Raw genomic sequence first — 18,851 nt, 5'->3', positions numbered from 1 at the left:
CCGCTCGGTTATATCCAACTGTTACAAAAAAGAATAACAAGAATAAAACCGGACAGACCACTCGGCTGCGATGGGCAATTGGACACATTTAGGCATTGGACATGACAAAGGCACACCTGTCCCAGTCGACCCTGCAAAGTCCTCCTCACTAACATCTGGGGACTGGTGCCAAAGTTTGGAGAGCTGTCCCACAGACTAGTCAAGCAACAGCCTAACAGTCATTATCTTCGACAGCACCTTCCAAACCCACCGAGAAGGACAAGGGCAGCAGATGTCTGGGAACACCATCACCTCCAAATTCCCAGCCATGTCACACACCATCCTGACTTGGACATACATTGCCGTCCCTTCATCGTCACTGGGTCAAAATCCTAGAACTCCCTACCTAACAGCATGTGGACTGCAGTGATTCAAGAAGAAGGCCCACCACCACCTTCTAAAGGGCAGCTACGGATGGGCAATAAATGCTGGCCTTGCGAGCAATACCCACATCCCCAGAATGAATAATTTTTTTAAAAATTGGATGCAGCCCAGATAAGTCTACAGCTCTTATAACTTTAACCCAATGTCGAAATACTTCTTACTAGTGTTGCTTTTGTTTTCCCCAAGAACTTTTCCTAGTGACACCTCTGAATGATTTCCCAATCTGTGCTGTATAAATCCATTTTTCATGTAATAATTCACATTCCTTAGGAACTGGATTCAAACTGTCCAAACTTATTTAATTAGGATGCTTTTTGTTCTCTGGATATGGTGACATTGGCAAGGCTATTTTAATTGCCCATCTCTAATTGCCCTGAAAAGATGGTAATAAGCTGCCTTCTAGCTTTGTACTGATTGTACAACTGAGTAGCTTTCTAGGTCGCTTCAGACGGCATTAAGATTCAACTATGTAATGTCAATTCTAGAGTCATGTGTTGGAACTAGGTACTGAAACAAATGAATTTTTATGTTAATCCAGCAGCTTTCATGGCCATCTTTCAGTGCTAGCACACCAATTAGCACCTTTATTGAATTCAGTTTGGGATTTGAACTCACGACTTGAGTTATTGGCCGAGTACCAACTGCATCCTATCAATATGATACCAATTCAGTCAGTATTTCTAGTTTTCATTATTAGTTCTCTTCCACGTGACATGGGTTTAGATTCAAAGCCAATAAATCTCAGAGCTTTAAAAGCACCTCATTGCAGCCACCATCACCATTTATTTTCTTCTGTTTTAGTGTGAATTGCAAATGTGCACTTCTCCTCCAAGTGTAAGTGCCATTCCTAAGAATAGTGCAGCAACAACAATTTGCTATTGCATCTGATGCATTCATTTAAATTATTAATGCCCATACCATGAAAATGTACCAGTCAAACAAAAGAGCACATCCAACACATACAATACTAACAAGTTATGTTTAACAAGATGCTCAGCTGTGGTCCCAGCAGAAGGCCAGCTTGTTTAATACACATTAAATCATCCCTGTATGTCCTTATAAACTTCAATCCCATAAACTTAACCAATTGCTTAACTAGCCTTTTTTTTCAAAAGAAAGGAATTAGCATGGTATTTGCTAGAGTCAGTTCCATATATCCACTACTCATTTGGGGAAAAAAATCTCATTTCTCAGGCTGAAGAATTAATATAATGAGGAAAAGGGCTTAGCTCTAACCCACTCCTCAATAATGATTTGATTTACAGCTCAAATGGTCTCTTGGAATTGGCTCGTATAGAAATCAAAACTAAATGTTCTTTTATGAAAGTTTATATGCTTTTGTCCTCCTTGGCTTTGATCTTTTTACTCCACTCTCCCAGTTGAACAGTACACTGCCCCTCACCATACTGACTTACAAATGAAAGGATCTCCTCTTTGGGTCGCTGGCATTCCAGTATGTCATTACTTTCAGGAGAGGATGGACTAGTGGAGAAACTGGGAAAATTGTGGGAGAAGAAAAGGAGGAATTCATCTGCTTGATTTTCTCAAACCTTTGAAATATAATCCATGTGCTGTAAAGTACTCACCTTGTCACATACATTGAAAAGTTTGTAATAGCACCAGAAGTATCCTCCCAATATCATTTGAGCCATTGAACATATCCTGTGGGAGTCTACAGGTCATTGCTTCCCAAACAATCTTTTCCATTTATCATCATCTTTTTGTTGGCAAACAGATTTTCAAACCACCGATCTAATTTGTGATCAATGCTATAAGCTGCCTTTAAAAGCCTCATATGTAGAATGTTATATGTGCGTTTTGAAAATCCAGGTAAATTCTACTCACTGAATAGCCTTTGTTCACAAATGTAGCTGCCTCTTTTAAGGTCTATAATTCTAGGGTTCATGGTTCACATCTTTTTGAAAATCTTCTCACTTCTCTATGTCCAGTTTTCCCATTTTAATCTGCTCTGCACATTTTTTCTGAATTGAGGAAGAAAATGCTGTATATATTTTGCAGTTTCTCTGTTTTTGGTGTTGGTCTAGTTATCTGTGCTTTTTTACAAACATAGTTTTTTTTACACAATTCAAGCTAATAAAGGAAACAACAATTTACAATTGGTAAATTTGGCTAAATTATTGTTTGCTGAAATAAAAGAATTGAAGAGTAAGACATCTTTCTACATAAAGCGTAGGAAGGATAATCACATCTTGGGGTGATCCGTACTCTTAAGGAGGCAAATACATTGAAAATTTCAAGTGTAGGATTTAATGGATTTGATCTGATACCATGAGTATATGGCAGAAAGCTTAATTTGAAGAATAAGAACTAACAAGATCTGATAAATTTATGTTTTCCTTTTTGTTTTCAGATTATTGCAGTAGAAAGATTAGTGAAAGGAAAGTTCCAAGACAATTTTGAATTTGTTCAATGGTTTAAGAAATTCTTTGATGCAAACTACGATGGAAAGGATTATGACCCGTTGTTTGCAAGACAAGGACAGGATGTAGTTCCACCGCTCAACCCAGGTGAACAAATATTCAACAAACCGAGGAGACCTGTGGGCACTGCAGGTAATTTTCTGATTGCCTGTTGGTGTATGGATTATGGAATCTTCTTCCCTTTGAGCATATTCCCAAATGATAACTCAACTAATGGTCTTATTTTACACAGAGTTTGCAAGCAGAGGATATGTTCTGAAGATAAATGCTAGATATATAAAGAGGAGATTAGAAGGAATTTTGTCACGCATAGTTATCAGAATATGGACAGCATTGCCACAAGTGTTGATCAATGCTAAATTGATTACATTTTTCAAAAATATACTGTATAATTACCTAAAGAGGGGGAATATTAAAGGGTATGGAGGAAAGCAGGAAAATGGGACTTGGTAAAATCAGCCCCTGTGAGGAACCTAAATTCTGTGCAGGTAAGAAGAGCTATGATAAAATTCATGTTTCTATAGGGGCGGAAGAGGAGGAAGGAAATTGGAGAGGAGTGGAGGAAGGGAACGGGAGCAAAAGCCAGACCGATGGGCACGGCAAAGAGAGAAATGACCAGTGTTGGGAGAGCAAAAGGCCAGTCTTGGGAATGAGTGCCACTGGGGTCAGGGAAGCAAGATATCTGGAAGGGAAGGGAGCTTAACTTTGGCTGGGGTAGTCGGAGTAAAGAAAGCAGCAGATAAAAATAAATTATTAAAATAATGAACTGCTGAACATACTTTTGTAAAACATAAGTAGAATTCAACACACTTAAATTCATATGATATTTAGGCATGGGTTTTGAACATAATCTTTGCAGAACAATGCAGTAGCCAGGATGTGGAACTGCAAACTGACTCAAAGCAGCAGAATAGAGACTATTCATTTAGTGCCAGATGTCGACAGTATTTACCATTAAAACCACCTGTCACTGTGCCACCAATGGGTATTGCGGGTAAATGTGGGCACTTTTAAAATAAGAAAATCCCATGGGGAAGGTTGATGTCAGGATTTTCCATCTATTTTGAAATGGAATGTTGTGACCTTTCAGTGATTTTATATGTAATAGATTTTAAGGTCATCATGAATTTTATTTGGACGGTACTTACACGGATATATATCGAAATGTTGAGTTGCGATAGTAGCACGTCAGTGTAGTACTGAGGGAGTGCTGCATTGTTGGAGGTGCTATCTGTTGGATGAGACCGTCTGGATGTAAGAGTTCCCATGGCACTTTTCAAAGAAGAACAGGGAGCTCTCCCTGTAGTTCTGGCCAACATTTATCCCTCAACCAACACCATCAAAAACAGATTGGTCATTTATTTCATTGCTATTTGTGAAACCTTGCGTGTGAATTACCCCATATTATAACAATGACTACATCAATAAAAAAGTACTTTATTGGCTCTGAAAAGCTTTGGGACATCCTGAAATCGTGAGAGGCGCATATAACATTGGGAATTAAACATTGCAAAGGCCGCAGCCATTGTCTTTGGCACCTGTCACAAACTCCATTCCCTAGTATTCCATCCCCCTCCCTGGGAACTGTCTCGAGCTGAATCACAGTGTTCGCAACCTTGGCATTCGATTTGACCCAGAACTGAGCTTCTGACCACATATCCTCTCCATCATAAATACAGCCTACTTCAACCTCTCTAATATTGCCTGTCTCTGCCCCTGCCCCAGCCCATTTGCTGTTGAAACCATCATCCATGCTTTAGTTACCTCCAAACTTGACTATTCCAATGCACTCCTGGCTGGCCTCCCATCTTCCGCTCTCGATAAACTTAAGCTCATCCAAAACTCTGCTGCCCGTAACCTAACTCGCACCAAGTCCCGTTCACCCATTAACCCTGTGCTCGCTGACCTACATTGGCTCTTGGTCCACTAATGCCTCAATTTAAAAATTCTCATCCTAGTGTTCATATTCCTCTGTGGCTTCACTCTCTCAATGTCCGTTAACCTTCTCTAGCCTTACAGCCCTCCGAGAACTCTGTGTTCTTCCAACTCTGGCCGCTTGTGCATTGCCCACTTCCTTCGCCCCACTGTTGACGGTCGTGCCTTCAGCTGTCTTGGCCCCACGCTCTGCAATTCCCTCCCCAAACCTTTTCGCCTCTCCACCTCTCCTCCTTTAAGACGCTGCTTAAAACCTGCCTCTTTGATCAAGCATTTGGTCACCTGTCCAAATGTGTTCTTCTTTGGCTCGGTGTCAATTTTTATCTGATTACACTCCTGTGAAGCACCTTGGGTATTTTACTACATTAAAGGTGATATATAAATGCAAGTTTGCTCTTTTAGTTGGGTATCAACAATGCATTCAAGTACCTTGGAGAGACAGAGTGGGCTAGGGCTACGGAGAGGCTCGTAGTTTGAGAAGTTAGAAGGGTTGAAGATTTTTTTTTAAGGAGAGAGTGATATCAGTGCTTTTGAAAGGGTGGGAACGTTGCTGAATGATGGGGCGAAATTGAACATGTTGGCAAGCATTGAGCAGAGAAGGGGAAATTGAGCAGTCTAGAACTCAGTCAGAAGGGAGCAGGGAGTCGGTAGTGCATCTGGAGAAAATTAGTCCGTTAAAAGATGGGCTGAGAGAGATGTTGGGATAAACTGCATGGTATGGGGAGGGAGTTTAGGAGGAATGTGAGCTGAGTGAGGAGAAAGCAGAGGCTACAAAGTGGATGGTGTCAATTTTGGAAGCAAAGAAATCCAAGAACTCCTTTCCTCTGGTATCAAAAGTGAAGACGTAAGGAAGTCGAAGGAGGCTCTTATTAATGGAAAAGACGAATTTGCGTTCCACTGCTCTCCAGGATAACCCTAGAGTAGAATAAGGACTTAAAAGAGATGGAACTATTGAGGCAATCGAGCCTGATTTGGTGAAACAGCCAGGCCAGTCATGCACCACGTTCAATCTAGAGTGTGACCCAGAGATTTGAGTTCATGGAGGTGGCCGTTGTACCAGGAAAATGGTGGCACGGTAGTTTTTGAACGAAGTGAAAGACTCACCTGGCCAACCACCAGCACCGAGGAGAGGTGATAGGGAGTTAGCATACTGGTTAGGAAAAAGCAGGTGTTTTTTTTCCAGAGGTGGAAAGGAGAGTTGAGCGGTTGTAGGTAGGCAGAGGAATGTGCATTTCAAGTCAGAGAGATGAAATCCTGTCAGTGATTGTGACCTTGTTGATGACCACTTTGGTGTCGCAAAGTCAATTGAGTGGCCTTGGAGTGTTTATATGGAGGGTGAGGTTGAAGGAGGAAAGAAAGGAGGGCAGAAGAATCAGGAGAGGCACGCAGGGTGATAGCTGATGCAGGCTCAAGTTACTGAGACTGAGGCGTCACACACAATGCAAAGCTTGAGTGAGGATAAAAGGGAGGACATTTTGGCAAGGAGGATGCTGTCAGGGAGAGGCATAATACACTGGATCTTGAAAATCATTCATCACTACCTTGATAACCAAATTGTATGGGGACCATTTGATTGGCAGACTAACACTTTTTTAACCAGCCCTCAATAAATGCTACACAAAATGTATATAGGTATTGTTAACTTTCTGGAAAGCCTGCTTCTGTCAGTCCACTTAACATAAAGTGGTCCCTTGGGCAGCATAACTACATTGAACCCCATTCCTCCTCCCCGCCATGCCCACCCCCCCCCCCCCATCCACCGCACCTGATACAGAAAATGAATTGATCAGATTCGTCAAAAGAGTAATGTTTTATTTTCCAGAATGTCGGTCTGTAATCTTTACGAGAATACCAAAAGTTAACAATGTTTGAAATTGTTCTGAAATTTCTTTTTGTCAATTCTGGTTTAAGTGCCGCAGAGAACATCTCCAACAGCACCCAAGATCACAACAAGAACGCCAAATGTACCATCCTCAATGGGTATGAGGAAGACCGCACTAGTAACCAGAAATGGAGCCAGTGATGCGGATGCCCAGATAATAGAGCTGAACCAGCAGGTAGGCTTTGTAGAGATATACTTCATCATCTTAGTGCTACAAGGGTAACCAACCACAAAATATTCCTTTGCAGTCCACATAATCAGTACAAATATGAATATTCAGTTCCTGCTACTAAGTGCCTCTAGCATGTTAATTTAGAATTCCAAAGAAACTAAATGGGGAAAAAATTGAATAAAGAAACAAAAGCTCCTGTATAAGGTCTTTGCAAATTAAGGGCATACTGGAAAAATAAAGAGAATATGTTAGTGATGGATTGTTAGTTATGCTTCATGTTAGTTTCCTAGCCTTTCCTTATTTTGGTGAGACCTACATTCAAAGTTCAGTTGTTGATTGACAGTCTGATTAGTTATTTGACCAATATGTTGTGAATTATTTTTATCCTCTGTTGCTAAATATGTATTTAGACTTCTTTTTAATCCTTAATGACAGCAGACTTATATTTACAAGATGTGAGAGTGCATGGAATGAAAAAGCCCGTTCCTTCCGATAGACAATGTACAATTTGTATTGACATGAACTTTTTGTAATTTATTTAATTTTGTAAAGGGGCAAATGATTACAAGTAACACTTCTGAGAAAGCTGAAAATTCTCCCCAAACATCCAATACTTCTAAAGAACCCAACGAGTGCTTTTCACAAAGAACCATGATGAGTTGCTTAACGACTTTCAAGATTAGGTATAGGTTATTAAATTAGCCTGTTGACCTCCCAAGTACTGGGTCTATTATAACAAAATAAGGTGTACAAAACCTACTGAAGCAACTTTACCTTCTATATATTTAAGAAAAATCTTATATACATTATACTGCAGTGCTTGGTTAACTGCATACAAATTAAATTCGATTGTTTCTTGTTTGCCAAACTTATCTTCGCCATTCCAGTAATAGATAACACTTATTTCTGCCTAAAATGCACATTTATAAAGCAGTCTGAATTTTTAATGTAAATAAGAGTTTTAAATGTAGGAAATGAAGTATGCTTCCCAAAACAAATGTCCAAATGATTTGAGCATTCCACTTAAAAAGGACACTCACTACTGCCAGGCATTGTATGTGTAATTGCATCAGCCACATTTAGATTTAGAGGAGTGTCCATCACAGTACTGATTTTTTCTTTAATGTATCTCTTTACACCAGTTTCTTCTGGCTGGCTGGTTTAAGGGTTTGGGTGGCATAAAGCCCATTTTATGTCTTTCCTTTGCCTAGAGGTGCTGCTGCACAAAACCATAGATAGAAACCACTAGCATTTATGTATCTCAAACTTTGTAGCACTAATTCCAATGTCTTGCTCAAAGCTATTTCTCACCAGCAAGAACATTGCAGTGATATCAACATGTTCCAGACGTCACCATTATGATCAGAGTAAGCAGACTGGAACTCTTCTCAGCAGAATTTTTATTGGCCCGGAATTTGCTGTAGCTGGTCAATGAACAGCGCCCGCCATTAAGGAAGTGTAAGTTAGAATAGTGAATTCAATGTCAAATCAGGCCCAGAAAGAGAAATAGAAAGGGAAGGAAAGATTGGATTGAGAGAGAAAAAAAGACAAAGAAAAAGTTTTTTAAAAATTTTAATCGTAATTATTTTTAAATCTCCAACAATTAAAACATGAAGGAATGAGATTCCACACTTGTAATAGTTAATTTTCAGTACCAGAGAGGCTGTTTGGCAGTAATTAACACTTATCGTCATTAAAAAGCATACTTACACTGAAATGGACAAGCCCAAACTTTCTGTGGCAAGTTTAGTTCGTATCTATCATCCAAATACAGGAACTTCACGCCGTTCAATGCATTTGAATGGTGAATCAGACAGCCATATTCACAAAGCTGACGGCGGAGCAACGCATCTCGGACAGAAACTTCTGGATTTCCGTGTTTAACCGCGCATCTGCCCTCGCTTGACACTGCTGTACAATTTGCGCATATATAAGGATGAGCACCGTTAGCCTCACCGTTGTTTTGACGACAAATTCTGGGCCATTTTGTTTTTCATGTGGAATAAAATGAAACTTGAAGTGAGCAGTATAAAAACACGTTAATGCTAAAAATTGTCCAATTTGTGACAATGGAGTTTAAAGCGTCATTGTAGGAGAAATTGATTGAGATTAAGTTTTGTCTAGGGTTATGTTACGATGTCCAAAGTAGGCCAGAGTCATCCCTACATATTGACTCATATAAAGAGTCACAGCTAGCAATTAATGGAAGTATAATTGAGCACTGCAGAATTACTCTTCACTATTAACTCACTTAGAAGATGTTGCACTTCATTGTATAAGGAATAAATTTAATGAACTGCAGGTTCAAATTCAAATTGGAGGGTATGACATGATAGCTATTACTGACACATGGCTGCAGGATGGTAAGGATTGGGAACTAAATATACCGGGTTATAAGGTCTACAGGAGAGATAGGGAAAATGGAAGAGGGGGAGGAGTACCCTTTATGATTAGAGATGAAATCACTTCAATGATAAAGGAGGATATAACGAGAGGTAAACAGCCAACAGAGACCTTATGAATTGATTTGAGAAATAGGAAAGGATCTAAGACTATAGTGGGAGTTGTGTATAGGACCCCTGGCAGCAGCTCTGAAGTGCTAGATTGTATCAATGCAGAGATTAGACAAGTGTGCAAGAAAGGCATAGTGGTCTTAATGGGGGACTTTAACCTTCACATAGATTGGGAAAAGCAGACTAGCAACTGTCAGAAAGGTAGTGAATTTCTTGTGTTTCCGGGATAGTTTTCAACAGCAGTATGTCCCAGAGGCAACAAAAGGGCAAGCCATACTAAATTTCGTAATGAGTAATGAACCAGATTTAGTTAACGGCTTAACTGTACGTGAACATCTATCCAATAGCGATCATAACATGATCGAGTTCAATGTAGTGTTTGAAAGGGAAAAAAGTGAGTCAGCTGCTAAGATTCAAGACTTGGGTAAGGCCGATTTCAATGGGATGAGACAGAGACTGTCCACAGTGAACTGGGCAAATCTGTTAATGGGTAAAACGACTGATGATCAGTGGGAAATGTTTAAAGAAACATTTAACGTGATACAGAATCGGTTTATACCCCGGAGGGGCAAGAACTCTACTTGCTAAAAAAAAACAGCCATGGACAACTAAAGAGGTAAGGGACAGTATAAGACATAAGGAAAGGGCATACAAAAAGGCAAAAAATGGCACAGATCCTGGCGAATGGGAAAGATACAAAGATCAACAAAGGGTCACAAAACAGATAATGAGAGCTCCAAAAAGAGAGTATGAAAAGAAACTTGCAAGGGATATCAAAACCAATACGAAGAACTTTTATAGTTATATTAGGAAAAAGAGGGTGGTCAGGAGCAGTGTTGGCCCATTAAGATCTGAAAGTGGGGATATTGTCATTGACAATGGGGAAATGGCAGACATGTTGAACGATTACTTTGCGTCAGTATTTACAGTAGAAAGAGAGGATAGCATGCCGGAAATCCCAAGAAAACTATTATTGAATCGGGGACAGGGACTCGATAAAATTAACCTAAGTAAAGCAACAGTAATGAAGAAAATAATAGCACTAAAGAGTGACAAATCCCCAGGACCAGATGGTTTCCATCCCAGGGTTTTAAAAGAAGTAGGTGAGCACATTGCAGATGCTCTAACTATAATCTTTCAAAGTTCTCTAGATTTAGGAACCGTCCCTCTGGATTGGAAAATTGCACATATCACTCTGCTTTTTAAGAAAGGAGAGAGAGGGAAACAAACCAGGGAATTATAGACCAGTTAGCCTAACATCTGTTGTGGGGAAAATGCTGGAGTCTATAATTAAGGATTGGGTGACTGAACACCTCGAGAATTTTCAGTTAATCAGAGAGAGCCAGCATGGATTTGTGAAAGGTAGGTTGTGCCTGACAAACCTGATTCAATTTTTTGAAAGGTGACTAAAGTAGTGGACAGGGAAATGTCAATGGATGTTATTTATATGGACTTCCAGAAGGCATTTGATAAGGTCCCACATAAGAGACTGTTAGCTAAGATAGAAGCCCATGGAATCGAGGGAAAAGTACGGACTTGGTTAGGAAGTTGGCTGAGCGAAAGGCGACAGAGAGTAGGAATAATGGGTAGGTGTTCACATTGGCAGGATGTGACTAGTGGAGTCCCGCAGGGATCTGTCTTGGGGCCTCAATTATTCACAATATTTATTAACGACTTAGGTGAAGGCATAGAAAGTCTCATATCTAAGTTTGTGGATGACACAAAGATTGGTGGCATTGTAAGCAGTGTAGATGAAAACATAAAATTACAAAGCGATATTGATAGATTAGGTGAATGGGCAAAACTGTGGCAAATGGAATTCAATGTAGACAAATGTGAGGTCATCCACTTTGGATCAAAAAAGCATAGAACAGGGTTCTTTCTAAATGGTAAAAAGTTAAAAACAGTGGATGTCCAAAGGGACATAGGGGTTCAGGTACATAGATCATTGAAGTGTCATGAACAGGTGCAGAAAATAATCAATAAGGCAAATGGAACGCTGGCCTTTATATCTGGAGGACTGGAGGACAAGGGGGCAGAAGTTATGCTGCAGCTATACAAAACCCTGGTTAGACCGCACCTGGAGTACTGTGAGCAGTTCTGGGCACCGCACCTTCGGAAGGACATATTGGCCCTGGAGGGAGTGCAGCGTAGGTTTACTAGAATGATACCTGGACTTCAAGGGTTAAGTTACAAGGCGAGATTACACAAATTGGGGTTGTATTCTCTGGAGTTTTGAAGGTTAAGGGGTGATCTGATCGAAGTTTATAAGATATTAAGGGGAACAGATAGGGTGGATAGAGAGAAACTATTTCCGCTGGTTGGGGATTTTAGGAGTAGGAGGCACAGTCTAAAAATTAGAGCCAGACCTTTCAGGAGCGAGATTAGAAAACATTTCTACACACAAAGGGTTGGAGAAGTTTGGAACACTCTTCCGCAAATGGCAATTGATACTAGCTCAATTGCTAAATTTAAATCTGAGATAGATAGCTTTTTGGCAACCAAAGGTATTAAGGGATATGGGCCAAAGGCAGGTATATGGAGTTAGATCACAGATCAGCCATGATCTTATCAAATAGCGGAGCAGGCACGAGGGGCTGAATGGCCTACTCCTGTTCCTATGTTCCTATTGTACAAATACTTTTCGTACAGCTATTTTAATAACGTCAACTGTATACTAAGATAGTATACTTATACATTTTATCAATGTAAGTAGGGAACATTGGAACATAGCTGCAGCATAACTTCTGCCCCCTTGTACTCTAGTCCTCTAGATATAAAGGCCAGCATTCCATTTGCCTTATTGATTATTTTCTGCACCTGTTCATGACACTTCAATCATCTATGTACCTGAATCCCTAAGTCCCTTTGGACATCCACTGTTTTTAACTTTTTACCATTTAGAAAGAACCCTGATCTATCCTTTTTTGATCCAAAGTGGATGACCTCACATTTGTCTACATTGAATTCCATTTGCTACAGTTTTGCCCATTCACCTAATCTATCAATATCGCTTTGTGATTTTATGTTTTCATCTACACTGCTTACAATGCCACCAATCTTTGTGTCATCCGCAAACTTAGACATGAGACTTTCTATGCCTTCATCTAAGTCGTTAATAAATATTGTGAATAATTGAGCCCGCGAGACAGATCCCTGTGGGACTCCACTAGTCACATCCTGCCAATGTGAGTACCGTCCCATTATCCCTACTCTCTCTCGCCTTTCGCTCAGCCAACTTCCTAACGAAGTCCATACTTTTCCCTCAATTCCATGGGCTTCTATCTTAGCTAACAGTCTCTTATGTGGGACCTGATCAAATGCCTTCTGGAAGTCCATATAAATAACATCCATTGACATTCCCCTGTCCGCTACTTTAGCCACCTTCCTATCCACTCTATGTAGGCCCTTAATAATTTTATACACCTCAATTAAATCATCCCTCAGCCTCCTCTGTTCCAAAGAAAACAACCCCAGCCTATCCAATCTTTCCTTACAGCTAAAATTTGCCAGTCCTGGCAACATCCTCGTAAATCTCCTCTGTACCCTCTCTGGTGCAGTCACATCTTTCCTGTAATATGGTGACCAGAACTGTACGCAATACTCTAGCTGTGGCCTAACTAATGTTTTATACAGTTCCAGCATAACCTCCCCGCTCTTATATTCTGTGCCTCAGCTAATAAAGGAAAGTATCCTGTATGTCTTTTTAATCACCTTATCTACCTGTCCTGCTACCTTCACGGATCTGTGGACATGCACTCCAAGGTCTCTCTTCCTCTACACCTCTCAGTATCCTCCAATTTATTGCGTATTCCCTTGCCTTGTTTGCCCTCCCCAAATGCATGACCTCACACTTAATTGAATTCCATTTGCCATTTTTCTGCCCACCTGACCAGTCCATTGATATCTTCCTGCAGCTTACAGCTTTCGTCCTCACTATCAACCACACGGCCAATTTTTATATCATCTGCAAACTTCTTAATCATGCCCCCTACACTTCAGTCTAAATCATTGATATATACCACAAAAAGCAAGGGACCTGTGGAACCCCACTGAAAACAGCCTTCCAGTCACAAAAACACCCGTCAACCATTACCCTTTGCTTCCTGCCATCGAGCCAATTTTGGATATTGCCAATTTCCCTTGGGTCCCATGGGCTTTTACTTTTCTGACCAGTCTGCCATGTGAGACCTTGTCAAAAGTCTTTCTAAAATCCTTGTAGACTACATCAATTGCTACCCTCATAGACCCTTCTTGTTACCTCCTCAAAAAAATTCAATCACGTTAGTCAGACACGACCTTCCCTTAACAAATCCATGCTGACTGTCCTTGATTAATCCGTGGCTTTCTAAATGATGATTTATGCCGTCCCTCAGAATTGTTTCCAGTAATTTGCTCACCATTGAGGTTCGGCTGACTGGCCTGTAATTACTTGGTCGATCTTTTTCTCCCTTTTTAAAAAAAAGGTTCAACATTCGCAGTCCTCTGGCACCACGGCTGTAGCCAGGGAGGATTGGAAGATGATGGTCAGAGCCTCCACGATTTCCTCCCTTGCTTCTCTTAACAGCCTGGGATACATTTTATCTGGGCCTGGCAATTTATCTACTTTCAAAGCTGCTAATTCCCTTAATATTTCCTCCCTCACTATGTTTATCCCATCCAATATTTCACACACCTCCTTAACTGCAATGTTTGCATCGTCCCCCTCTTTTGTGAAGACAGACGCAAAATATTCATTAAGAACCATACCCACAACTTCCACCTCCACACATGGGTTACTTTTTTAGTCTCAAATGGGCCCTACTCTGAGTTATTCTCTTGCTCTTTATGTATTTATAAAACATCTTTGGATTTTCCTTGATTTTACTTGCCAATATTTTTTCATGCCCTCTCTTTGCTTTCCTAATTTCCTTTTTAATTTCACCCCTGCATTTTTTATACGCCTCCAGGCTTTCTGCAGTATTGAGCTCTCGGTATCTGACATAAGCTTCCCTTTTTTGCCCTAACCTACCCTGTAAACTCCTTGACATCCACGGAGCTCTAGATTTGGGAGTCCCACCCTTTTTCTTTGTGGGAACATATTTGGTCTGAACCCTCACTATCTCTTCCTTGAATGTCTCCCACTGCTCTGACACTGATTTACCTTCAAGTAGCTGTTTCCAGCCCAGTTTCGTGAAGTCACATCTCAGCTTGGCAAAATTGGCCTTTCCTCAATCGAGAACTTTTACTCCTGGTCTATCTTTGTCCTTTTTCATAACTACACTAAATCTAACTGAATTATGATCGTTACCAACAAAATGCTCTCCCACTGATGCTCCTTCCACTTGCCCAGCTTCATTCTCTAAGACTAAGTTCAGAACTCCTCTTGTTGGGCTTGTTATGTACTGGCTAAAAAAGTTCTCCTGAATGCATTTTAAGAATTCTGTGCCCTCGACACCTTTTAAACTGATTCTATCTCAGTTAATAGTAGTATTACTGCGCTATTGTTTTTACACTTCTCAGAAATTCACCTACATATTGGCTCTTCTATCTCCCTCTGACTATTTGGAGGTCTATAGTACACTCCCAGTCGTGTGCTTGCCCCTTTTTTGTTCTTCAGTTCAACCCTTATGGCCTCATTTGATGATCCTTCTAACATACCATCCCTCCTCACGGCTGTAATTGTTTCTTTAACCAATATTACCACCCTTCTTCCTTTTTTTAATACCCCTGTCTATCTCGTCTGAAAACCCTGTAACCAGGAATGTTGAGCTGTCATTCCTGCCCCTCTTTAAGTCATGTTTCTGTATTAGCTATGATATCAAATCTCCACGTGTCTATCTGTGCCCTCAGTTCATCTGCCTTATTCATTGGACTCTTTGCATTGAAGTATATAACATTAAGTACTGCCAACCTCTTTTGTTGTCTATTTTCTAGCCTTTGTTCCCTCTCCCTTCCAATCTCGCTTACTAATTTTCTGCCTTCCATTTCCAGCTCTGCTTCTCTCCCTTTTGAATCTATGCTCAGGTTCCCATCCCCCTGCCAAGCTAGTTTAAATCCTCCCCAATAGCACTAGCAAACCTCCCCGCGACGATATTAGTCCTGGCCCTGTTGAGGTGCAACCCATCCGGTTTGTTAAGGTCCCACCTCCCCCAGACTGGTCCCAATGCCCCAGGAATCTAAAGCCCTCTCTCCTGTACCATCTCTCCAGCCACACATTCATCTGCACTATCCTACTATTTCTGTACTCATTACCACGTGGCACCAGGAGTAACCCGGAGAATACTACCTTTGAGCTGCTTATTAATCTCTTTCCTAGCTCCCTAAAATCTGCCTGCAGACCTCATCCCTCTTTCTACCTATGTCATTGGTACCAATATGGACTACAACCTGGATGTTCACCCTCCCCCCTCAATGTTCTGCAGCCGGTCAGTGACATCCTTGACCCTGGCACCAGGGAGGCAACACACCATCCTGGAATCGTGTCTGCGGCCGCAGAAACACCTGTCTGTTCCCCTTACTATCGAATCCCCTCTCTATTGCTTAGCTGACTTTCCTGCTCTCTCCCCCCACCCTGTACAGCTGAGCCACCCATGGTGCCGTGGACTTGGCTCTGGCTGTACTGCCCAGAGGAACCATCGCCCTCACCTGCCCGTTAAAGAGTGAGATGCACTCAGGGGACTCCTGCATTACCTGCCTGGTCCTCTTTGTCTGTCTGGCGGTTACCCATTCCCTCTCTGCATGCACACTCTTAAGCTGTGGGGTGACCACCTCCTGAAACGTGCTGTCCACGTAGCTCTCAGCCTCGTGGATGCATTGCAGTGACGCCAGCCACTGCTCAAGATCCAAAACCCGGAGCTCGAGCTCCTCCAGCTGATGACACCTGTTTGACCAGGAATTGTACAGTCGTTACAGCACAGAAAGAGGCCATTCAACCCATTGAGCCTGTGCCGGCTCTTTTGTAAGAACATTCCAGATAGTCCCATTCCCCCTCTTTCCCTTCAAATATTTATCCACTTCCTTTTTGAAAGCCATGATTGAATCTGCTTCCACTACCCTTTCAGGCAATGCATTCCAGGTCAAAACTACTCGCTGCATAAAAAAGTTTTTCCAAACGTCGCCTTTGTTTCTTTTGCCAGTCACCTTAAATCTGTGTCCTCTGGCTCTTGACCCTTCTGCCAATGGGAACCGTTTCTTTTTATTTACTTTATCTAAACCTGTCATGATTTTGAACACTTCTATCAAATCTCCTCTCAACCTTCTCTGCTCTAAGGAGAACAACCCCAGCTTCTTCAGTCCATCCACGTAACTGAAGTCCCTCTCCCGGAACCATTCTAGTAAATCTCTTCAGCACCCTCTCCAAGGCCTTCACATCCTTCCTAAAGTGTGGCGCCCAGAATTGGATACAATACACCAGTTATGGCCGAACCATTTTTTTTTAGTACAGGTTCAACATAACTTGCTGGCTTTCGTACTCTGCCTCTATTTATAAATGTGGAGATGCCGGTGATGGACTGGGGTTGACAATTGTAAACAATTTTACAACACCAAGTTATAGTCCAGCAATTTTATTTTAAATTCACAAGCTTTCGGAGGCTACCTCCTTCCTCAGGTGAACGATGTTTTCCATTTCCACATCGTTCACCTGAGGAAGGAGGTAGCCTCCGAAAGCTTGTGAATTTAAAATAAAATTGCTGGACTATAACTTGGTGTTGTAAAATTGTTTACAATTCTATTTATAAAGGTCATGATTCCGTACGTTTTTTTAACCGCTTTCTCAACCTGCCCTGCCACCTTCAAAGACGTGTGCACATATACCTCCAGGTCTTTCTGTTCCTGCAACCCCTTTAGAATTGTACCATTTAGTTTACATTGCCTCTCCTCATTCTTCATGTCAAAATGTATCACTTCATACTTCTCTGCATTAAATTTCATCTGCCATGTGTCCGCCCATCCCACCAGCCTGTCTATGTCCTCTTGAAATCTATTACCATCCTCCTCACTGTTTACTACACTTCCAAGTTTTCTGTCATCTGCAAATTTTGAAATCGTTCCCTGTACACCCAAGTCCAAGACATTAATAGATATTAAAAAAAAAGCAGTATTCCTAGTACCGACCCCTGGGGAACACCACTGTTTACCTTCCTCCAGTCCGAAAAACAACAGTTTACCACTACTGGAATAAAAAAAAAACTAGTATCAGTAATGGTGGCCATGAAACCACCGGATTGTCATAAAAACCCATCTAATGTCCTTTAGGGAAGAAAGCCTGCCATCCTTACCCGGTCTGGCCTATATGCGACTCCAGACCCACAGCAATGTGGTTGATACTTAATCGTCCTCTGAAATGGCCTAGCAAGCCACTCGGTTGTACAATCTCACTACATAAAGTCACAATAAGAACAAAACCAGACGGACCACCAGGCATCGGACCATTAGGCACCGGACATGACAAAGGCAAACCCAAGCCCAGTCGACCCTGCAAAGTCCTCCTCACTAACATATGGGGACTTTTGCTAAAATTGGGAGAGTTGTCCCACAGACTATCATAGTCATACTCACAGAATTATACTTTCAGCCAACGTCCCAGACTCTTCCATCTCCATCCCCGGGTATGTCCTGTCCCACCGGACAGTGATATACAGTCAGGAGGGAGTGGCCCTGGGAGTCCTCAACATTGACTCCGGACCCCATGAAATCTCATGGCATCAGGTCAAACATGGGCAAGGAAACCTCCTGCTGATTACTACCTACCGCCCTCCCCCAGCTGATTAATCAGTCCTCCTCCATGTTGAGCACCACTTGGAGGAAGCACTGAGGGTAGCAAGGGCACAGAATGTACTCTGGGTGGGGGACTCCAATGTCCATCACTAAGACTGGCTCGGTAGCACCACTACTGACCGAGCTGGCCGAGCCATGAAGGACATAGCTGCCAGACTAGGCCTGTGGCAGGTTGTGAGCGAACGAACACGAGGGAAAAACCTACTTCACCTAGTGCTCACCAATCTACCTGTCGCAGATGCATCTGTCCATGACAGTATTGGTAGGAGTGACCACCGCACAGTCCTTGTGGAGACGAAGTCCCGTCTTCACACTGAGGACATCGTCCAACATGTTGTGTGGCACTACCACCGTGCTAAGTGGGATAGATTCAGAACAGATCTAGCAGCTCAAAACTGGGCAGCCATGAGGCGCTGTGGGCCATCAGCAGCAGCAGATTTGTATTCCAGCACAATCTGTAACCTCATGGCCCGCATATTCCTCACTCTACCATTACCGACAAGCCAGGGGATCAACCCTGGTTCAATGAGGAGTGTAGAAGTGCACGGAAGGAGCAGCACCAGGCGTGCCTAAAAATGAGGTGCCAATTGGTGAAGCTACAACACATGACTACATGCATGCTAAACAGCAGAAGCAACATGCTATAGACAGAGCTAAGCAATTCCACAACCAATGGATCAGATCAAAGCTCTGCAGTCCTGCCACGTCCAGTCATGAATGGTGGT

General features: G+C 41.9%; 1 protein-coding gene across 1 annotated transcript in view; it reads left to right on the top strand.

Annotated features, from left to right (window-relative positions):
- Nucleotides 1–18,851, top strand: part of mapre3b (microtubule-associated protein, RP/EB family, member 3b) — a 101,866-nt gene that overhangs the window by 68,781 nt on the left and 14,234 nt on the right. The window contains exons 4-5 of the mRNA XM_067984377.1: nt 2,795–2,996; nt 6,711–6,856. Coding sequence (XP_067840478.1) covers nt 2,795–2,996; nt 6,711–6,856 — 348 coding nt within the window. The remainder of the gene's footprint in view (nt 1–2,794; nt 2,997–6,710; nt 6,857–18,851) is intronic.

Source organism: Heptranchias perlo, chromosome 5 (assembly GCF_035084215.1).
Source record: "Heptranchias perlo isolate sHepPer1 chromosome 5, sHepPer1.hap1, whole genome shotgun sequence".
NCBI classification, from domain to species: Eukaryota; Metazoa; Chordata; class Chondrichthyes; order Hexanchiformes; family Hexanchidae; genus Heptranchias; species Heptranchias perlo.
Note: the sequence above shows the minus strand (reverse complement) of the source record. Positions and strands in the feature narration are given on the sequence as shown.